Source organism: Poromitra crassiceps (genome assembly GCF_964638095.1).
Source record: "Poromitra crassiceps genome assembly, chromosome: 4".
NCBI lineage: Eukaryota > Metazoa > Chordata > Actinopteri > Beryciformes > Melamphaidae > Poromitra > Poromitra crassiceps.
Genome location: NC_139626.1, coordinates 33,880,488 through 33,904,860, shown reverse-complemented (window position 1 = coordinate 33,904,860; position 24,373 = coordinate 33,880,488). Strand labels below are relative to the sequence as shown.

The 24,373-nt window shown below is 45.3% G+C and overlaps 1 protein-coding gene across 1 annotated transcript in view; it reads left to right on the top strand.

Annotated features, from left to right (window-relative positions):
* Positions 1-8,034: 8,034 nt before the first annotated feature.
* Positions 8,035-24,373, top strand: part of ubald1a (UBA-like domain containing 1a) — a 37,993-nt gene continuing 21,654 nt past the window's right edge. Inside the window, exons 1-2 of the mRNA XM_083635260.1 lie at positions 8,035-8,254; positions 8,853-8,915. Coding sequence (XP_083491386.1) covers positions 8,147-8,254; positions 8,853-8,915 — 171 coding nt within the window. The 5' untranslated portion in view covers positions 8,035-8,146. The remainder of the gene's footprint in view (positions 8,255-8,852; positions 8,916-24,373) is intronic.

Genomic DNA, 24,373 nt, shown 5'->3' with positions numbered 1-24,373 from the left:
ACACACACACACACACACACACACACACACACACACACACACACACACACACACACACACACACACACACACACACACACACACACACACACACACACACACACACACACACACACACGCACACATGCACAGAGAGAGGGGGAGTGTTCACTGTGAGGCGAATGACATAGAGGTACAATGACGACAATAAGAACAACCAGTTCCTCCACGCCTCTCCGCCTATAAGCTCTTTCGTCCCAGAGCATAGTCCCAGAGACAGGCTGTAATGTGACCGCTACGGAGCGCGTCACCCCCGACCCTTCCCCCCCGCCCAGTGCTGGAAAAGTCGCGCTACAGCTCCCGCGTACAGCGCACTTTCGCACTCTGTGTGTAATCATCAGGGTCTGGGTCAGCAACCTTTCTGATATGAAAGTGAAGTGTGGTGCCACTTTCAAATTTGCTTGTCAATCAGTGTGCCACACCAAGATTAATGTAGGCTATTGCACATTTTAATTTCAAAACTCATTAACCAAACTTTCTTGTTCATAATAGCAATAAAAAGAAAAATAGTAGGCATAAAGAAAATAATAAATAAATAGATCATGCACATTGCAGCATACTGCTTTTCAATGACATGCCCTCTTTTACAAGTGTTTCCAATGGAAGCAAAAAAAAAGACTGGGAATTAAATGCAAAACAGATCATGTTCATCATTTCATGCAGGCATGAACATGATCTGTCATGTCTGTCATGCAGAGGCATAGCTAGACATTATTGGTCCTTTGCACATGAGTGCGGGCCCTCCACTTCCCTCTCCACCCCACATGATTCCTGATAAACATTTATGTCCGACACATGCCTATAATTGAAATGAATGGGTTTTTGGCATTAGCTTGACAGCAATAATCACCTGTCAAACTCACCAATATAATTCAAAATCTGTCAAGGGAGGACACATTTATTTTAGTGCAGGAAAAGACAGGTCAGTTTTATTCTTGCTTGATCCATATTTTCCCTAACAAAACATTACATTTTTTTTCCTTTTTCAACCAAACACCGTTACAAAACCAGTGTGGAACAAAATGATAAAATCTGACACCTATAAGGTGTCGGAGAGGGGTTTCCGACACAATTGCACAACTGCGCCTGCACGAAGCGCAGGCCAGTTGGGCAAGCAAGGCCGCGTAACATACATACGCTGACCTGCGTATGTGAGCCCGATCGGATTGTTGTCACCCATAGACTCAGTAGGCGCATCACCCTAACCCATCAGCCCCATTCCTATCGCTGATAAACCTGCTAGTAGGTCGGAATGGCTGTTATTAAACAACTTTATATTTAGGCAAATAAAACAACTTAGGGTTAGGTTTAGGGTTAGGGTTAACTGTAGCCGCTACTTCCGCACTGGCCCAGACAATGAGTTTAACCCTATAGAGCAACGTTGGGCCGATTTCTGGTTGATCGATCCGGTTTGGTGTACGAGTTGATTTTATGCAAACCGACTGACCCAACATTTGTCATTACGTCTGCTGCTCAGCTGGGCGCTGGTCAGCAGTCGGGTGCGGGGTTGTTTAAGCAGTGCTGTGTGGTTGTGTGAACTGTGACAAGCATGATTAAATAAATACACTTCCACGTGTTCCTGCAAAAAGTATTTCCAAAAAGCACTTTTTAAAAATAGTAAATTATCCATAACTGGGGATGCGTGCAAGCACAGGAAACTGAATTTAGCAACAGGAAACTAGCAACGTAACAGATACTGGCTAGTCACAATTAGCTTGCAGAAAAATGCAATTTCCTCCGCAACACTTTGAAAGCAGCGTAACTTGTCTTGTCTAGCTTGTCCATGCATGTTTCACTAACATCGTGACATTTTTAGAGATCGTTGGTTACGTGAATAGCCACACCTATGTGCAGCTGGGGATTTGCCCTACCACTGGAGTCGCTTTCATTCATGGGCTATAGGAGCGGCTGCCCGGCTGCTGAGTGAAGTCAATTGCGACACATAGGTAAAATTAGCTATACCGTTTCGGTGTGATTTTTGGTATCGAACCGGTGTAAAAAAAAAAATCTAACCGGCCCAAGTCTAAGACGGAACAAACACACAGAGAACAGCGCTGCTGTCTATGTGCTGCATTATAAAAACAAAACATACACAATTTAACAAGAACAATAAAAGAATTTGGACAGCAGCTATGAAATAAATAAATAAATAATAAAATAATATTTTGGCCGTTGCTGATTCCAATACCGATATATGCACACATCCCTAACCCTAACCCTAACCCTAACCCCCCCCCCCCCCCCCCCCCCCCCACGCACCTAATTTAAGAGATCATTTTGTAGTGGAATTAACAATATGATGACTACTCTTATCGTGATGCCACTGCCAGATGCAAATGCAGATAAATACAATGCTTTCCAGATGTACATATTCAGTGGGTCAAATAAGAAAACTACTTCAGTTCCTGAAATGTTTGTTTCAGGCCAATATTTCATTTTAAAACCTGTATCGTACCTTATAATCAAATATACAAGGGAGCTGAGCCTTTAATCAGGGACAACTGGGAGTCCAAGTGTTTCTGAAAATGCAAAGACTTCTTCACATTCTTGACATCTTTTCAAATTTGTTGAAAGAGCCCCCCACCCATCAGATTTTTTTTTGTCATTGAAAGCTTTTTTTTTTCTATGTCCAATTATTCCTGTGACCAGACAATAATCATGCAAGAGCAAATTGTGTAGGAAAAGAAACCGAATGAGAGTTAAGGAGAGATGGGCTGTTTTAGAAAGAAGAAAGGCGCTGTCATTCACTGCCATGAGTGCATTCATTTTTAGCATGTGGTGGGCATCAAACCCTTAACCCAGGGTCACTACAATGTTCTATGCAGTAAGAATTGTCATAGAAGTGTGTGGCTGAGGTTATTGGACTCAAATGGACACACTGCCGCTCAGTGGATTAAAGCTGTATTGCGGTTAGACCATAAAGTCAAACCAAGCTGAGTCAATCCACTGACTCCTTTTGTCTCAAACTCTGAAGTCAGTCTTTCATGATAATCACTGAGGAGACTCTCCTCCTCAGGAGAGGTATGAGAGATAAGGGGTTAAACCAGGTAAACTGCATGCTACAGACGGGTTAAATGCAGCAGCCAATATCAACTCTTCCCGCTAGATTCTGTCCAGTCTGACATCATAATCATGCAGCCTATATATATAGCGGTTTCTTGATTCTAGATTCTGTCCAGTCTGACAGCATAATCATGCAGCCTAGTGAAACTGATCAGTGGCCAGCAGATCAGACTGTGGTTGGTTAGCTTCCAGGTGTGAATGTGTGTGAATGTGAAGTGTGAACAGGGCACTCCTGAAAAAGAGAGCATTGCTCTCAGACTCCCCCTGTTAGAAATAAAGGTTAAATAAAAATAAAACATAGCTGTTTCTTGATAGGAAAAGAGGATTGTAAGAGTTGTGTGAAAATTCGCAGTGTGACTTGTACATTTTTCACAATATCATTTAATTGATTTCCTCAATTAGACAATACTGCCCAGTATAGGCTACTACAATGGTTTATAGGAAACAAATTGAATGACTGAACTTTGGCGGCACACATTAGAGAAGTGAAATCTGATTTATGTGCTTCTTGATTTTCACAATGTTGTATTTTTAATGCCATGAATAAAAGAGAATCACACTGCTGATGGTATGCATAAAACACTAATTCAATTATATGAACATGTAGGCCTTTTCCCCACTAAATGCTAAGAAAGGTCCACTGCATTTGAAACACTGGTTTCTTAAAATCCACTCAACTTAACCCCAACCATTGTGGAGTACAATGGTATCCCTTGCCTGTGCATGTGGGCTACATCAGAGTTCAGCATTCTCTGAAGAAAACCAACATCTGGTGTTAAGTTGAATAACGCTGAAGCAATCATGCCCACTGGTACCCCTTTTTCACCAACTGGAACCTAGTGCTGGATGTGGACTAATGCTAGAGACAGTTCTCAGGTGGTTCAACTGTGAACCTTCTAAAGAACCAGCAGTTTGATTTTCCACAGGCTAGAGCAGGCTAGAGCTGACTAGAGCGCACAAGGCATTATGTCACTGAATAGGTCTGAATGCTTTGCAACATGGCTACCCGGGGTAACATGGTTATCCCATACATGTTAGTATATAATCATGATTCATGCTCAATAAAAAATGGGAATACAGCCCCCCACCCCCCAGCACAGACAGCCCCCCACAGACAGCCCCCACCACCCACAGACAGCCCCCAAAATTGTGTCTGTACAGTGTCTGGTTCCATTGAGGTCAGCTCCGACTTCCTGGAGGACCCAGGTGACCGTCGAGCACAGCGCAGTAGAGAGGCGTGATCTCTATGAACAGCTAGGTCTACCTGGGCTCCCTGGGTGATCAGGTACGCCATACAGGCAGCATGACCCTGCCAGGCTGCGAGGCCTGGAGGGACGTGGTCCTCCAACTGTACAGTATTTTATGCTGTATTATATACAGATTTAATTTTAAATATTTTTCTTCAATGCCGTTAGGCTACACATGATACCCTACCTACCGTATATATAGTATTGTTTTGTCATGCCCCCCCCCCAACATGAGAGAGAGAGAGAGAGAGAGAGAGAGAGAGAGAGAGAATAGAATAGAATAGAATAGAATAGAATAGAACAGAAATAGAATAGAATAGAATAGAATAGAATAGAATAGAATAGAATAGAATAGAATAGTGTAACAAAGTGGGTATTCGTCCAAGGAACTGGAGACTTGAAGTTGGTACAGGCTCTTTATTCTTGTCTTCACAATACACGCTCCTAGCAGCTAGCTTCGCTGCTAGCTCTAAACCACCCGGTCAGCTCGCCCACCCTGGCCTGACTGGCCTCCGCCCCGGCCGCTGGTCACATATATCCCCTTCCCCCTAGGAACACACCCACACATATCAGTTCCTAGCCAAGCACGGAAACACCCCAATACCCGTAATTACCCGATACGCTACATATCCCCCACACAAATTTAATGTCGCTTCCACGCGACATGCACAACCCACACACATCCCCCTGTACCAAAACACACCCAACACAATATTTTTCCCATCACCACATCAAATTATAATTCCCCAACAACAGTCTTTTCTTTTCATCACCCCCGTCATAATGTCCAGTTTTTCATTAGGCACTCCATAATGTCTAGTTTTTCATTATTTCCTTCTTTTTCACACATTTCAATTCAAACACAAGCCCCCCACATTTTCCTTAGCTTTTCTTTTAAACCCCATTTCCATCCCCCCTTTTCCCAGCTTCACCAATTCCCCTGAAGCACTCTTTTCGGTCCCCCCTTTTTGTTTGTTCCAGTAGCAAATGCACGAACGAGCACCGGATCGACATCCTCGTCCTCCGGTCTCCACTCGCGCCCGTCGACTCTCCAGCTGACCCTGGCGTCGTCCTCCCGGCCTCGCACTCGCTCGTTTTTCCGTCCCCCTCCTCCAGGGTTGAGGACAGCAGAGCGAACACCACCGGCGTCGATCTTCCCCTCGGCTCTCCGCTCGTTTTTCCGTCCCCCTCCTCCAGGGTTGAGGACAGCAGAGCGAACACCACCGGCGTCGATCTTCCCCTCGGCTCTCCGCAGTGCAACGTTAGGGGGTGTATAGCGGTTAGGCTGGGCCGGTTCCCCCGGCGGTAACCCCTCTCGCTCACTCGGAGACACGAGCGTCGCTCTCCCGACTGTAACAACGCTGCAGACGAGGTCCCTCTCTTCCCTCTGGCTGTTCACGCTCTTCCCAGCCTGCGTCTCACCTCCGGCCTCCACACTCTCAGTGCAGTCCCTGGCCAAGTGCTCCGGTGACTGGCAAGTCCAGCAGAGTCTCACCTGTCTGCCGCCTGCACGTCTCTCTTCTCCCGCTGTCCCCCGATCTCCGACAGCCTTTGGACACTCTCTGGCTAGATGTCCAATCTCGCTACATGTCCAGCAGGCTCCCTGCTGTCCATGTCGTTGTCCCGCATACCCGGTCCGTCTCCCGGAACCGCATCGGCACCACCTCGCCACGTGGCCCGGCTCTCTGCAGGTCCAACACAGTCTCTTTCTTGGCTCTTCCGGCCGCTCTCCCTGCTGCATTATCTCCGCGCTCATCAAGTCCACCCGCTGCATGACTTCTCGCAGCGCCCGCATCACCTCCACTGCCCAGGCAGGAGTCTCTTGCACCAGCCGTCCGACCTCTCTCAACACACGGGCCTCCATGCCCGCCAGCATCGAGCTGGTCCCCGCCGTCAGCTCTCTTTTCCTCCCGTTCACCGATGGCCATTCTCCGGAGATACTTGATTCTCCGCGTACCATCGCACGTGGTTTTAGCAGCTAGCAGTTAGCAGTTAGCACCCCTGGTAGCTAACTTACTAGCGCCAGTTTCTAGAGCCAAAAAGCCGCACCACCCGTCTCTTTTGCCGTTCCTTCTCACCCTCTCCCCTCTCGGCCGAATCAGAGGCGTTACCGCTTTACTGTCTGGCACCAATGTAACGAAGTGGGTATTCGTCCAAGGAACTGGAGACTTGAAGTTGGTACAGGCTCTTTATTCTTGTCTTCACAATACACGCTCCTAGCAGCTAGCTTCGCTGCTAGCTCTAAACCACCCGGTCAGCTCGCCCACCCTGGCCTGACTGGCCTCCGCCCCGGCCGCTGGTCACATATATCCCCTTCCCCCTAGGAACACACCCACACATATCAGTTCCTAGCCAAGCACGGAAACACCCCAATACCCGTAATTACCCGATACGCTACAATAGAATAGAATAGGTGTCTTTGACGAACTGTGCAAACAAGACGCTTCTGAGGGCGCTCCAGCATGAGTGATGTAATCGATGGTGGATTGGATTTGTTTACCATATTTGGCAAGCTAGTGACACAGCGCGCATGGGAATTGGAAAAGAGCGTCCATCATTCACAAAATTATTGCCTTCCAGAACTTCACAAACAAAGCGAGTTTTCACGGGAATTGCAAAAAAAAAATCATCAGCATGCGCAATGTTGTAGAACACATTTTCACAGAGAACTCTTTAAATGTAACGTGTCTTCAATATCAAAATAATGATACGTGAAAACGGTCAAAGACGCTGTGACATTGATCGGCAATATGGTCCATAAAAAGTGACCATAAAACATTTCACTTTCAGCAAAAACAAAAAAATAAATGCAGGAAAAAAGATCGAAAATTAGATGTTTTATAGTCACTCACGGATAGAAGACTGGTTGGCTTGGTTCAACCTTAAAACTCGTTATATAAGGATTTTTCAAGCTGTCTATGGAGAAAATGAATGGGGAATTCACTTCTGAGGCAAGAAACGCCACATGACTTTTGAACTCTATTTCCGATGTATCTTGCGCATTCTGTGGCCGGCCGAGTTGTAATATATTGTCATGTCATGGTGTCTTTGTGTCATTAATAAACGAGATTGATTCTGTTATTTTTCTATATATTTTTTGGTACTGCATTTTCCCATTGAAGTAAACGGCAAGAGGCTTGTGTTTTCCCCCTAAAAGGGGGCGAGACAATGTGCCAATTTTGTAGGCGTGACTCGTCACTCTAGTCTAGTAGTAGCCGCCAAGAAGCCGGGTACAACGACGCTGGGCTCCGCAAGTCACGGGGCTGTAAAAAAAAGAACATCACATGTGACATGATTTTATATGGGTCAAAGTAATATTTCCGGTGTATCTTGCCCATTCTATGGCCAGACGAGTTGTAATATATTGTCATGTCATGGTGTTTTGGGGTCATTAATAAACGACATTGATTCTGTTATTTTTCTATAATTTTTGGGGGTAATGCTATTTTACATTGAAGTCAACGGGGAGAGGCTTGTGTTTTCCCCCTAAAAGGGGGCGAGGCCTAATTGCCGATCTGCTCATGGTCGGTGATTGACAGAAGTGCTCAACCAATGATATGAGAGCACCACCCACCGGCGGAAATGCCATCTGATTGGCTAAGCACTTCTGTCAATCACCGAGTGCTTCTTCCCTTCCACTACCGCTCCTACAGTAAATATTTGTGTTTGCTCAACCGGCTGTAATGGTGGACGACTGAGAGGCAGCAGGGGAAACGGAGAGGAAAACTCGAGCGGAAAAAAGAGAGTGTAAAGTCTAGCTAGTAGCCTAGTCGAGTAGGACACAAGCTTCGTCGAAAATGGATGAACTCAAACATCAAGTCATGATCAACCAGTTTGTCCTGACGGCGGGGTGTGCGGCAGACCAGGCTAAGCAGCTTCTGCAAGCGGCACATTGGCAGTTCGAGGTAAAAAAAATAGTAATAATAATAATGAAGAAAAAATATGCTAATGTTTGTCTGACCAGCCGTTATTTTGAACTGGAGCTTACCTGTCAGCCTCTCGTCACTTCTTTAGACTCTTAAAAAAAACGATTAATCGACTGAATTAGCTATAGCTAGCTGGGTCAATAGGTTCACTTCCAAACCGAACTTTTTGGCAATGCCATTTAGCTTTTGTGTAATTAGCCACAAAGCGAAGAGTTGTGTTGTGTTCTTGCCACTATTACCCGTAACGTTAAATCCAGATTAAATGCATCACGACGTTAGTAAGGCAGGAGGCTAAAACGTGAACACGGCTCTCATATCCAATTAGAGTTGACTCTAGATTAAATACTATAATCCGCCACATGACAGTGTGCAGGCTAGGCCAGCAAATGCTATTATGCAATAAAGATGAGCGCCGCTTTGTATCGACTACTAGCCTACATAGTGTTTAGTCTGCAGTCAACCCAAAATAGATTTACCCGTTTATATTTAGTAGCTGTGTATACAACTTGAACGATCAGTTTTTCAGTATTGCGTTTGCACGAATACTGTCATTCATTTTTTGTTTGTTCTATTTTAGATTGCCCTTAGTGCCTTTTTTCAAGAAACGAATATTCCATACGGCCATCATCATCATCAAATGGTGAGTGCATGCGAGTGATATTACCCATTTAATACTATTGTCCTGTTTATTCAATTTGTTTATTCAATACATGCTAGTGTTATTCATCTTACTGCACACCAGCATGTCTGTTGTTGCTGTTGTGGGGGGGACCATAAACAGCCCGTATAGGAGTGATGATGTAGCCTACTAACAATAACAAAGCACATGTCGGCCATGTTGTGAGCTTCCAGAAATAAACACAGGCAGGCATGCAACCGCAGTAGTCCCACAGAGAGAGGGAGAGGGAGAGGATAGCCTACATGAAATTCCCCATTCTTCATCCTATCATCTGTAGCAAAACGGAAGGAATGGCCCCTTAGTTTCTTGGTAAGAGGGGAAAAAATCTTTCCAGGAAAAGGACAGCTGCTTCTCTGAAACAGACCATTGCTGCAGTTGCTTGAGTTTCATAATATGGCTATTTTGCCTAGTTTAGCTTGTTGCTAGATCTTCGTATCACAGCTGATTTCTATACGATTCCGATACACAAGGTCCTGATTCGACTTCCAATAGGATATGATTCAATATTGATATTTTGGTTACAATAATGCAGCTCAACACAACAGTCAGGTGACGGTTCCGTGACGTGACATCACGGTTCCGGAAGAGTATTTCCCCGTTCATATTCTGCAATGAGATTTTGATTATAGCCATAATGTCGTAAGCACCCAATGTAGACTTACCACGGGTCTTCCAGTGAGGGTATATCTTCCTGTAGAAGCCACAAATCTGTAAGATATCATCCTTCTTTATTTTGAAAGATTTCTTATTCAATGTCATGGAGAAGTACTACACTACCCACAATTCGATAATGTAATATCAACGTCTTTGATTGGTGGAGCTCGCTGGGCCCTGCCTGCACTCATATCACTGCATTAGTAAAATATCTCTGGCTAGGCTACTACGAAGGTAGGTCATGAATTGCTGACTAAAGGGCTAAAAGCACCACTGAGTGACTGAAACGATAACCAGTTCAAGTCATGCTCTTTCCACACTGGCACCCGTTCTAAAATCCGGTAACTGGTTGTTGTGGTACCTCCAAGGAAATGCAGCTATTAGATTAGATGATCAAGTTAGCCGTTGAGCTAATAGCTGTAATGGCGGCTATGGCGCCATTAAAGACAGATGGTCCCGCCCACTGCCGTTCCGAGTGCTCTCCCATTGGCTGAAATGCTGTGTCGCTCAATCATCCGCTACCCTGATTGGCCGGAAATGCCAGAATGGATTATGGGATGAGTCATTTCTTCACTCTTACGATATATGTACACACTACATCCACAGTCTTGTACCCAGCACTCCCAGCCCCCACCCTCCCTGTTTTTCGATGCTTTTTCAACTGTCAATCAAAATGTTTTATGCTCACGATTCTCTGGAAGACCGGTTGGCTTGGTTCCTGGCTTCAAACGCTTCAGATAAGGATTTTTTCTAAACGTGACTGAGAATATGAATGAGGAAGTACTCATCCGGAACCGTGACATCATGTCACCGTCACGTGACTGTTCTGCTCTCTATCCACCTTATTTTTGAATGCCCCACTGTAAAAAATAATTGTGCGTACAAGGTACGTGCGTAAAACGTTATGAATATAGCCACGTTATAAACAACAAACTAACGCTGGTGATCCGTATGGAATCAGTGTTACTCGAAATGGTTAAAAGTTCTATCAATTTGGTCATTTAGTGGCGTTTTACTGCCATGTAACATAACTAACTAGCGGCTAATATTAGCCACAGCAGGCGATTACCCATGAATGCACTGCGGTCTTAAAGGGATATTTATCGACAAGATTTTTGCCAAGCTGGACCTGATTAGTGATTTGCTCCGTTCGCCCAGACGGGTGTCAAGCTGTCAGCAACAAGGCTGGGAGGATCACACCGGAAGAAGCACCCATCAGCAGATCAGGCAAAAATGGCCGCCAAAAATAAGGTGGATACCATTTTTGCTTGGATGTGAAAGAGATTCTCAAAGAACTAATGTTGTAAATTGTACATGGAACCCTCTGCCGCTAAGAAGCAAACCAGGCGAGTCTAATGGGGTTAAAGCGGCAAGCATTCACGGGAAAAGGCATTATATTAAAAGATCGATATTGGGAATTATTGAATCGATATCAGTTCCTTCAAATGAACATCGGTTTGATATCAATATATCGATTTTTTTTTTACGCAGCCCTAGTTGCTGCTACTGTGACATAAATCAAGAAGGGGGAGTGGGGGATGGGCGGCAAATTGGAGTAGAGTAAACTGGCTGTGGGAGACACTACACACACACACACACACACACACACACACACACACACACATACACACAACACACACGCACGCACACACAACACACACATACACACACTACATACACACACTACACACACATACACACACATACACACACAAACACACGCCAACACACACAACACGCACGCACACAGGGGCTGAACATGATGAAACAGTACTTGGCCTTTTAGCAGCAGCCTACTTTGGCAGCACATAGTCCTTTGTTTGCAGCTGCATGCATGGCAGCATCCAGCAGCAGCTGCCTTCTGGAACAGCCTGACATTGATTGGGGAGGGGGAGTGTTGGGGAGGAGGAGTGTTGGGGAGGAGTGTTGGGGAGGAGGAGTGTTGGGGAGGAGTGTTGGGGAGGAGGAGTGTTGGGGAGGAGTGTTGGGGAGGAGGAGTGTTGGGGAGGGGGAGTGTTGGGGAGGAGGAGTGTTGGGGAGGAGGAGTGTTGGGGAGGAGTGTTGGGGAGGAGGAGTGTTGGGGAGGAGTGTTGGGGAGGGGGAGTGTTGGGGAGGAGGAGTGTTGGGGAGGAGGAGTGTTGGGGAGGAGGAGTGTTTTGGAGGAGAAGTGTTGGGGAGGAGGAGTGTTGGGGAGGAGGAGTGTTGTGGAGGAGGAGTGTTTGGGAGGAGGAGTGTTGGGGAGGAGGAGTGTTGTGGAGGAGGAGTGTTGTGGAGGGGGAGTGTTGGGGAGGAGGAGTGTTGGGGAGGAGGAGTGTTGTGGAGGAGGAGTGTTGTGGAGGAGTGTTGGGGAGGAAGAGTGTTGGGGGGGAGTGTTGTGGAGGAGGAGTGTTGGGGAGGAGGAGTGTTGTGGAGGAGGAGTGTTGTGGAGGGGGAGTGTTGGGGAGGAGGAGTGTTGGGGAGGAGTGTTGGGGAGGAAGAGTGTTGGGGGGAGTGTTGGGGAGGAGGAGTGTTGGGGAGGAAGAGTGTTGGGGAGGAGTGTTGTGGAGGAGGAGTGTTGGGGGGAGGAGTGTTGGGGAGGAGGAGTGTTGTGGAGGGGGAGTGTTGTGGAGGGGGAGTTTTGGGGAGGGGGAGTGTTGGGGAGGAGGAGTGTTGGGGAGGGGGAGTGTTGGGGAGGAGGAGTGTTGGGGAGGAGGAGTGTTGGGGAGGAGGAGTGTTGGGGAGGGGGAGTGTTGGGGAGGAGGAGTGTTGGGGAGGGGGAGTGTTGGGGAGGGGGAGTGTTGGGGAGGAGGAGTGTTGGGGAGGGGGAGTGTTGGGGAGGGGGAGTGTTGTGGAGGAGGAGTGTTGGGGAGGAGGAGTGTTGGGGAGGAGGAGTGGGGATTTGGACAAAATTGTTGAGCAGTTTTTTTGAGCTGGCCGTGAAAGCTCCCGCTGTGCTTGTGTCACAACATACAGACCGGTAGACATCTTGGGTTTGTATTGGAGAGAAACAGAGAGATAGATAGTTGGGATAGAAGAGGATTTGACTTACGTCTCATGGTGTGGCTGTAGTGTGTGTCCAGGTCATTTATAGCCTGCCTGTAGTGCGCTACTATTGTCACTCGACATAGAAAAGGACTGAATGCCCATGATTGATTTTCATCACAAGAAAGATAAGCGCACCTCCTTTATCACCTGCTCAGTCCCTCTATCACCAGGAAGCTCTTGCCGGAAAATGACTTTAATTTAGATAGTAAACAATTAGCCAACAGCAGCTATCTTAACCTGTCTGTGTCAAACAGAGATCAATTTGACAGCCATAGAATAATGGAGAGCGGAACAGGTGTGTGTGTGTGTGTGGTAAATAATTTTGATATACGCAGTTGCATAATCACAATTGTTTGCGTTTCCATTTGTGCACATGCAGGCATATGTATTTGTGAACATTGCATACATGCATGCATTTGTATTGTGTGTGCGTGTTAGCGCTGGGCGATACTAGAGCTAAAAAGTATATTGATATAAAATATTTGATATCAGTCAATATCGATAATTATTCATTCAACATAATTCAACACACAATTGCATTGTGTAACCAAAAAACGTTTGGCTAACGCTAACGTTAACGTGTTTTGTAATGGAATCATTATGGGACACGGCTAATACCTGGCACAGCGTTAGCTAGCATAGTGTAGCACGTGTGCAATGCAATGTTTGTAATGGAATCATTATGGAACTATGGCTAAGTTCGGCTATTAGCCGTGTTTTGGTTACACAATGCATTGCCAGCTATCTCAAACACTAATGTGACAGGATAAGGTCCGTTTGATATGTTGTTAAATGTGTTATTTTACACCGTTTGAAAGAATTAACCCACCTTGAATTCTTTGAACAGGTCTGGGTGCCTGTCTTTCAGGTGCTTGGTGAGATTGGATGCGTTACCCTTGCCATAAAAAGTTGATGGTAGGCTAAGTAAGCAGAAGCACAATATTGTTTTTGTTTTAAATACTTGAGGGCTACATGCCACTGGTGTTGCACTGTCTGCACTCACTGCCATACAGAGTTGAATGTAAGAAGTAAGCAGAAGCACATTGTTTTGTTTTAAAGTTGAAGGCTACATGCTATTTGTTCATTGGAAATGGTTGCATACTTTAATAAAGGAGAATATGTTGAAGAAATATCAGTCTGTTTTTTTTACCGTGGTACCGAAATTGGTACCGAGTACTAGGGCTGGGTCGGTTTGAAAAATTTAAAACCGGTTCGATATTGCCGTCTAAACCGGATCGAACCGGTATACCGATTTCTTTTGTAATTAATTAATTAATTAATTATTATTATTTTTTTTAAGCAGGGCTCCCGAGTGTGGCCCATAACTGTCTGTAGTGCAACTTCAGTCCACCTGATAGCAATAATACACCTCTAAGCTGGTATTGTCAACCAGCAATGATACTGAATAAAAAGAAGCAGGACACCTGTGTAACAAACACACCCTGTATTTATTTCTCATAACTATTCAGCTTAACTTTTCTTCAAACATCAACATAATAAACAAAATAAGACTTTTGCATACTAGTGCAACTTGAGAAGAGGCTAATACGAACAATAGTGCAATCAGAATGGACTGGCAAAAAAAAAATATATATATATATATATATATATATATATATATATATATATATATATATATATATTTTTTTTTTTTTTTTTTTTTTTTTTTTCGGTTTTTTCGGTTCGCACGTGATCAAACCGGTTTGGGCTCGTACACCGAACCGAACCGGTAAAACCGGAAATCGACCCATGCCTACCGCGTACCGTGGAAATTCACTAGTACCGGTACCGAGTACCGACTACTGAATTATTGGTACCGTGACACCACTACTCTGTGCTGTAGTATAGTGATGTAGTGATAGCCTACTCCTTCATTCGCCTGCCTCTGTGCTGTAGTATAGTGATGTAGTGATAGCCTACTCCTTCAGTCGCCTGCCTCTGTCCTGTAGTATAGTGATGTAGTGATAGCCTACTCCTTCAGTCGCCTGCCTCTGTCCTGTAGTATAGTGATGTAGTGATAGCCTACTCCTTCAGTCGCCTGCCTCTGTCCTGTAGTATAGTGATGTAGTGATAGCCTACTCCTTAAGTCGCCTGCCTCTGTCCTGTAGTATAGTGATGTAGTGATAGCCTACTCCTTCAGTCGCCTGCCTCTGTCCTGTAGTATAGTGATGTAGTGATAGCCTACTGCTTCAGTCGCCTGCCTCTGTGCTGTAGTATAGTGATGTAGTGATAGCCTACTCCTTCAGTCGCCTGCCTCTGTCCTGTAGTATAGTGATGTAGTGATAGCCTACTCCTTCAGTCGCCTGCCTCTGTCCTGTAGTATAGTGATGTAGTGATAGCCTACTCCTTCAGTCGCCTGCCTCTGTCCTGTAGTATAGTGATGTAGTGATAGCCTACTGCTTCAGTCGCCTGCCTCTGTGCTGTAGTATATTGATGTAGTGATAGCCTACTCCTTCAGTCGCCTGCCTCTGTGCTGTAGTATAGTGATGTAGTGATAGCCTACTCCTTCAGTCGCCTGCCTCTGTCCTGTAGTATAGTGATGTAGTGATAGCCTACTCCTTCAGTCGCCTGCCTCTGTGCTGTAGTATAGTGATGTAGTGATAGCCTACTCCTTCAGTTGCCTGCCTCTGTGCTGTAGTATAGTGATGTGACCTACCCCACTACCTACCCCACACACTGTACAGGGTATACCGTGCAACACTACCTACCCCACACACTGTACAGGGTATACCGTGCAACACTACCTACCCCACACACTGTACAGGGTATACCGTGCAACACTACCTACCCCACACACTGTACAGGGTATACCGTGCAACACTACCTACCCCACACACTGTACAGGGTATACCGTGCAACACTACCTACCCCACACACTGTACAGGGTATACCGTGCAACACTACCTACCCCACACACTGTACAGGGTATACCGTGCAACACTACCTACCCCACACACTGTACAGGGTATACCGTGCAACACTACCTACCCCACACACTGTACAGGGTATACCGTGCAACACTACCTACCCCACACTGTACAGGGTATACCGTGCAACACTACCTACCCCACACACTGTACAGGGTATACCGTGCAACACTACCTACCCCACACACTGTACAGGGTATACCGTGCAACACTACCTACCCCACACACTGTACAGGGTTTTCCGCTATATACATAGTAGTGGCGACCCGCCGCTACAAAATCCTGCCCGCCGCTCTTTCAGAATAGTGTAAAATGTCATAATTACAGGACTCTGCAGTAAGCTTTTATTTTGAAACTGAAATCCCAGCCATGGCAGTGATGAGTCTGCAACGTTGATGTATGAAATGCATCGTGATTCGCTGAGATACACATGGGGGAGGCATTGTCGGGCGTGCCCAGCCAATCACGGACCTGCCTCGTAGTTGACATCGTAACCGGCCGTTCAGGAACGCCGCTGGCAAAACTGTAACTGCCGCCTCCGTGGCTGTCCACCTCGAGCAGTAACGTCCACGTTCGTCGAGTTTAAACAGCCATAAAGTCCAGTTATTACAGAAATAGTTGCCGTTCCCACGAGTGGATTTGGATTTGACTGGATCCAACGCTGATTGGTTGAGGGAGTTGTTTGTCAACGCTGTACCTCCACCCACTGAAATTACTGTGCACATTCTTGGGTGAAAAAAAAAGTGACTTGACTTGTCATAACTTGAGTTGACAAAACCTGCGACTTGACTTGCCCAAAACATGACTTGGGAGTGGGACTTACTTGAGACTTGGACCAAATGACTTGGGACTTACTTGAGATTTGGACCCAAGTGACTAGCTCCCATGTCTGCTCTCTACTAACAAACTGTGCACCCGAGACAAGTCAGTATAGTAAAGATGAGTCTTTTTGGGGGACAGAAACATAAGAAAAACACTTTTACTTTAGGGGGTCTTTAATACTGTCTCATACTCATGTCTGAGGAGAAAATGAATCGGAACTTGACTTCCCGAGCTTGGCTCACTGAAGAGGAGGAGCTTGGCTCACTGAAGAGGAGGAGCTTGGGTCACTGAAGAGGAGGCAGGCAGGTTTCAGCCCTGACAACATAACTACCACTTGTGTTTCTCACTGCTAACTCTCTCTCTGAATAAGACGAGCAAACCACTGACACAGCTGTGTGTGTGTGTGTGTGTGTGTGTGTGTGTGTGTGTGTGTGTGTGTCAGTCAGTCAGTGTATATTATGCACCACTATCTATGTCTATGTTTAGGGGACATACAGCCACAATAAAGTGAATGAATCGTCATGTGACTCGGCCATGTGACTGAGCTGGGCTCTGAAACCAAACGTACTGAACCCACAAAGCCAATCTCTCCACAAGTTCTGCTCACAACACAAAACCTTGTTATATGACTTCATATGCCACAGCCTCATCATGAGATCAGGGTTGTTGTGTTAGTAGGGGTCGGGGAAAAAATCGATACACCACAGTATCACGATATTTTGCCTGACGATATTGTATCGATATTTGGACGCCAAGTATCGATATTGCAATTTTTTTTTTTTTTTTTTTTTTAGCAGGCCTTACTATAAACTTTAGTTCCAAGGCCAGCAGTAAACAAACGGTAACATATTTTCATTTTGTTTTAACAGTAACAGTTTTGTCATAACAGTAATTTACAAATTCCCCAGTTACTGAATGGACTGCACAAGATGTTTTGTGTAAGTGAAGTGAAGTTGCAAAAACTACCTAAGTACAGTAGTCCACACACACATCCAGTTAAGGTGGACTGTAAGTAGACTGTAACAACACAGTTTGTCAGGTGCATGCAACTATGACATGACTTTATGAAAGTTGTTGGTCTGTCTACTTGACAATGTTGCTGCAATAAAATGGTTGAAGTCAGATGTACAGACTGAAAAATTGTTCTTATATAAACCAGATGTTGACAAAGTTTTCCTTTGGGGACATCATTTGCAGTTGAAAAAGTAAGAAATCGCAATATATCGAAATATCGCAATATTCAATATATCGCAATATCGATATATCGCAATATCGAAAATATCGCAGTATCGCAATACTATCGTATCGTGACTCAAGTATCGTTTCAGTATCGTATCGTGGGCATCTGGTGATTCCCACCCCTATGTGTTAGGCAGCGTTCACACCCAAAGCGCTTTTTTCAGTCAGAACGCTATGCAAATCATGTTGAGAGCGCTTCCATTGTGCACAAAACACAGCGCACGGAGCGTTTTTTTTGTGCTGCTCCGTTTGTTTTCCCCTGTAGTCGCGTGCCGTACAGATCAGAACACAACGACCACACGGATGGTAGCCAGCTAGTTTTGTCTGTTTGATGTTGTTCACTGTCAACATGAAAGCCAGATTATTGCTAATTCTGGCAGCAGCGGAGGTTGAAAATCCCTCGGGAGGAGAAAAGGTAGTGAAAAAGACGATCAGGGCGCTTCTCCTCCATGTTCAACTTTTTTCAGCTTAAAAACGCCCACAGCGCTCCTCCAAAAACAACAGACGCCACCAGCGCTGAAACGCCAGGTGCGTTCATTAAAAGAGGAGGACGTCTAGCGCGTTCTTACATAGAGAATGAATTGCAGAAAGACACTGGAAGCTCCAAAAACATGTTTGGTCTGAATGTAGCCTCAAGTGTGTTTTTAGTAGGTTAATGCAATACAATTAATCTCCCAAGAAATAGCTCACATTTTTTCTCCTTCCTCTTGAGTCATAATCCCTCTCTTCTCTTCCTCCTCTTCTCACTCTGATATGCTCTACCTCTCTCCTTGGCTTAGCTCTTAGTCTTGTTTCTCTTCTTTCTCCTGACATGATCATACCATGATGCTCAGGCTGACATGATCATACCATGATGCTCAGGCGGACATGATCATACCATGATGCTCAGGCTGACATGATCATACCATGATGCTCAGGCTGACATGATCATACCATGATGCTCAGGCGGACATGATCATACCATGATGCTCAGGCGGACATGATCATACCATGATGCTCAGGCGGACATGATCATACCATGATGCCGGGGGGAGAGTCTGTGTGGAAACACAAGACAAGCGGAACCCAAGTTTGCAGTTAATTTCACATTAGCCATATGCCTGTAAGAATATCTCTTACCATGGTAATAATGACAGAGCAGGGCTGATCTGCTGTGTACTAGGAGCTGTTCACACAACGTTAGCGTTTTGGCATGGAAAAAGGGCAATGCCAGGTTAGGCTAACAGGGTAGAACAGGCTAATAGTAGGGCAATGCCAGGTATTTGACTTAACACAGACCTGTCTTGTGTCTGTGCGGCAATAGAGACAAGTGGCACTCTGTCCCACTGCAGAGCATTACTTGAATACTCAGAAGTGTATTAAGATCACTCTCCTGCCGTCGTCTAGGCCTACAGTATGTCACCAGTGTGTGAGGATACGTGGGTGTTCTCCCATGGGTGTGCATGCAGCAATGTGTCTCACATTTCACTGAAGCATGTCTAGATCTGTGTGTGTGTGTGTGTGTGTGTGTGTGTGTGTGTGTGTGTGTGTGTGTGTGTGTGTGTGGGTGCATGTACATATGTGTGCGGCCCACGCCGAGCAGTGAGCCACATCTGAGAAGGCTTGGCCTGCGCTCAGCATGTTCCAGCATGGTGCCCTGTGTGTTTCCAGGAGCACCGCTTCCCAGAACCCTAACCACACACAGGCACGCACACACACACATGTATACACACACACACACACACACAGAAACGCACACGTGCACACAGACACACACACACGCACACAGAAACGCACACGCATGCACACACACACACACACACACACAGAAACGCACACATACACTCACGGAGGGATGTAGGGGAGTGGGAGCCCATGTGGGATGGCTGCAGTGGAGTTACTGTAGATGTGAGGACCAGATGTGTTTATGAGCAGTGGAGTTACTGTAGATGTGAGGACCAGATGTGTTTATGAGCAGTGGAGTTACTGTAGATGTGAGGACCAGATGTGTTTATGAACAGTGGAGATACTGTAGATGTGAGGACCAGATGTGTTTATGAACAGTGGAGTTACTGTAGATGTGAGGACCAGATGTGTTTATGAGCAGTGGAGTTACTGTAGATGTGAGGACCAGATGTGTTTATGAGCAGTGGAGTTACTGTAGACGTGAGGACCAGATGTGTTTATGAGCAGTGGAGTTACTGTAGATTGGGATTCACACTGATAGTTGAAGTCATTAGTGAGGACACACACCAGAGTTAGGCCTATGGTGGTCTGGCTTAGCCAGACCTATCTCCACATCAGCGCAAAGGGCTGGCTCAACCCACGCTCATTCTGGTATAGGGAAGGCGTTCTTTGTATTTCTTTAAACCAATCACATGCGTCTTGGGCGGCGCTATGCACGTAGGATGAGGTGGCGCTATGCACGTAGGATGAGGTGGCGCTATGCACGTAGGATGAGGTGGCGGTGCTCTTGCAAAATAACAAACCAGTTGTAAATGGGGTCTAAAAGATCTGAACACAATGTGAGATAGGCTACCTGTCGATTAACTTTATTCATGCGTATATCAGACAAAAGCCAAGGGATGGACATGTTAAAGTGCCAACACTTATTTCCAACATGGTCCCTGGTCTTATAAAAAACAGAACATACATAACATTAGGGCTGCAACTAACGATTATTTTGATAATCGATTAATCAGTCGATTATTTGTTCGATTAATCGGATTAAAAAATGCACTGATATTGTTTCCATCCGTTTATTGAAAAACAACTTTTTTTTTGTTAAACAAAAACTCACCGGGCTTTGCGACATTAAATAGCTTTGACAGGAACGAATACAAAATACATACAAATGTATGGTGTAAGTGCCTGGAATGTGTCTTCATATTTTTGCTCCATCAGTTTTGTGAAGAATGTTCTTGAAGGAAGAGTGTAGCCAGGGTGGAGGGTGTTAATCATGGCAATGAAGCCTGCATCTCCAACCATTGACATGGGCCTCATGTCGGTGACCAGCATGTTCAGGACACTGTCTGTCATGATGGCTGCTTGCCTTGGTGTACATGCCGCATTCCCCAGAACGAAGCCCCTCATGGTGAGTTGTTTTTTTCTGAAATGAGAAAGATGGTATGAGTGTCTAACAGCACTATTAACATAAAACCAGTGGGCATTTCAGCCTGCCTATTTTTGAGGCCTATGCGGAAATTGCATTCTTTCCAAATGGCCAGTGGGGGTCGCAGCTTGTGTAGCACACTCCCGGGAACATCCATTCAACTATATGGGAAACGAGACAACTTCTCTCTCGGTCTATGTATTAAATAAACACTTTCCAAATTAGTGTATGGTCTGAAAAAACAATTTCAAGTCTTTTTCATGCTCTAACGCGCTCAGTTTTCCAAATGATAGCCCCATTTCGAGGAAAATTGACGACAAACATTGGATAAAAAGAACAGTAATACTTCCGACCGGTAGAGGCAGCAATGTGCCGCAAGGCATCAGGTAGCAAGTATAGTTGAGCAAATTATCAGAAAATAGCATTACTTTATGATATTTTAATAATGTTAGTAGACACACGTAACTATATAGATACCACATCTAACGTCCATAACATGGCGGACCATATAACGTTATTTATACCGTTAGATAAAGCCTTAAGCCTTCTCTGTATTCAGACCATTGGATTCAGCACAGAAAACGAAGTACGATAAGGTTTTAAATAGAGTCACGTTATAAACAACTAACCAACGCTGGGGGTGCGTATGGAAACAGTGTTACTCGAAATGGTTAAAAGTTAAATCAATTTGGTCACTCAGTGCCGTTTTACTGCAATGTAAAGTAAGTAGCGTTAGCGGCTACATTAGCCACAGTAGCTGACTACCCATAATGCATTACGGCGATAAGAGAGACAGGGCAAATTCGGAAACTCCCCCGGCAGCCGCTAGGGGCAGCCGCGCCTTCTCCTCGTACTTCCGTGTAGCATTAATCCATTCAACCAATCAAACGAAATCAAACAATATCCGGAAGTGAGCTTCATTTTGCTGTGTCAAAGTCAATGAGCTATGTTGGTCCATTATATATAGGTCAATGCATAAAACTCAATAAAACACACTCATTGATGATTTAGTTGATAATTGCTTATGTAAAGAAGGCCTTTATATAACAGAAGCCTCAAATGCAATTTGTCCTAGCTCACTCCTTACATTAAGATGCGCACACACACACACACACACACACACACACACACACACACACAGACACCAATGAACAAGGGACAACAACCCCTCTTTTAGCCTTAGGGGCCCTTTACACGAGGACAGTTTCTGAAAGAAACGACACAATAGCGTTTCCTTCACACCTTTTCCTTCACACCTTCTCCCTGTTTACATGAGCGCTGTTGAATTTTTAAAACGCCGTAATGTACATGCCAGGTCGCTAGGTGGCAGTGTGATCACCTTATTCTTTGCCCATACAAGGACGCTTACTGCATGACGTAATTTCGCTTTAAACGCGGAAGTAGAGTACACTTTCCGCAGTCATTTAGACTTGCCAAAAAGCTTTTTTCAAGCTAAAAAAAAACCCCAAACTGTTAAAGTTTTAATATTTGTTGGGTGAGAATGTAACATATATGTGACCAGTTTATCAGAATAACGCCTATTGGAAATCTTTAACGAGCAGCGAGGACCGGGAGCGCTGACTGTGATCTGTCACCCTACTGCTACTGGCAGTGAGAAAACACTGTCGACTGCTTTTGTAACTAACGTTAAATGCCGACCGGGTACAGCCATCGGCTCCTCGCAACAGTAACGCTATGAACATGTAACTGAAGTTGGCCGCAGTGTGCTTAATTCTGAGTGTTGCCAAACTTCATTCATACTGACGTTGTATTTGGTTGCCAACTCGCGCACGGCATCGCGTGTGTCGCCTGTGCAGGCACGTCAGAGTTTCTGAAATGTGCCGTTCCAAAGTGTTTACATGGAGCGCTCAGCGGGGAGCGTCACCAAGAATTTCACTCTGGAGGGTGGTTTTAAAATGTGTCGTTTCCTAAGCGCGAATTTGCCGTCGCCGTCTTAACGGGAGGCACTAACGATACAATAATTCCCCGTTTCCATAGGAAACCGTCCTCGTGTAAAGTGCCCCTTAGTTTACATACCAAGTCTGCTCTACCACTAACGTTAGCAAGCTAACGTTACGTTAACTAGCCGGTCGGCTTAACACACCATGCTTGTCGACCTGGGTGCGGGCGCATCAGCTGTTAACGTTAGATAAACGAAACAAACTATCTGAGTTTACATACCACGTCTGCTCTACCACTAACGTTAGCAAGCTAACGTAACGTTAACGAGCCGGTCGGCTATAACGTTAACGTTGTCGACCTGGGTGCGGGCGCATCGGCTGTTAACTCATTCAGGGCCAGTTTAGGACTGCCAATATTTAGCACAGGCCAAAGATTTTCATAATTGTTGGTCATCTTTCAAGACCCACAGTAAATTATCTATTAGCACCAGAGTGATTTGCAATACCTCAAAATGAAGATGTACGTCTCTGGGTTCACCAGGAAAAAAAAGTGAGCTTTTAGCATGTTCTGTACTCTACTTATAGCCATTTATATACACCCTGTTTTCACCCAAAATGTCTCTCTGAGAAAAGAAATTGCAGAAAATGGCATTTATGTACACAGCACACAATATCAGGCAGAACTCGCTCTCAATTCTTTTATTTTGAACTGTATTGACATCAGACATGTAAATATTATTCATTATGACACAAATGACAAAAAAAAAATATATATATATATATGAAGTGCTTTTTTTACATTCAACAATACAGTTTGCTCAGTGTAAGTGAGTGTACAGACAGACACACAGACAGACAGACAGACACACACAGACACAGACACAGACACACACACACACGCACACACACACACACACACACACACACACACACACACACAGAGAGAGAGAGTTCTCTCCACAGCTGCTGCTAGATCTCACCTCCTTCCCCATCAGCGTTTTGCCTCCTCTGCTGCTCGTTTCCCTCCTCTCGCTGGGACGAATGCTGCGACACACACAGGAACGGGTCCGCGGCTTGGCTTTGGGACCAGGCGCTGCTGGAACCGGATCGATCATGTTCGTCACGGGTTTGACTAGGCAATCCAGGTTCGCCCTGCAGCAAGGCTGGCACATAGGAACGGGGTCCAGGGACCAGGATCGATCATGTTGGTCACGGGTTTGACTACCGCGGTTTCGATGTCCGCTGCTCTGCAGCAAGTCGATCAGCTCTGCAGCGCGGCGAGGGGGCATTTCAATGGCGTTTCTCCTCTGCAACAAGGAAGCGCGTTTCTCCTCCTTTCCACCTTCTTCCTAATTTCAAACAACAGCTCGGCTTGACTTTGAGGTTAGGGACCCGAAACTATGTCACAGGCTGGGTAAGTGTTTCAACTATGCGCTGCACTCATAAAAACAAAAACACGTCAAACACGTCATTGGCGGGGAGGGCTATTTCTGATAACACGTCAAAGACGTCATTGGCGGTGAATGAGTTAACGTTAGATAAACAAAACAAACTATCTGCTGTGAGACGAACATTTCCACTTCAAACAACAATACACATGGGTCTAATAATGTAACATTAGTTTACATGCATATCGAGTTTGTAGTAGTATAACGCTAAGTAGTTAACTTACCCGGCTGCTGAGCTCCCTTCACCGGCATCATCCAATGATCCAACATGTTTGCGTTTAAGGTGTTCACGCAGGGCCGTTGTGCTTCCATG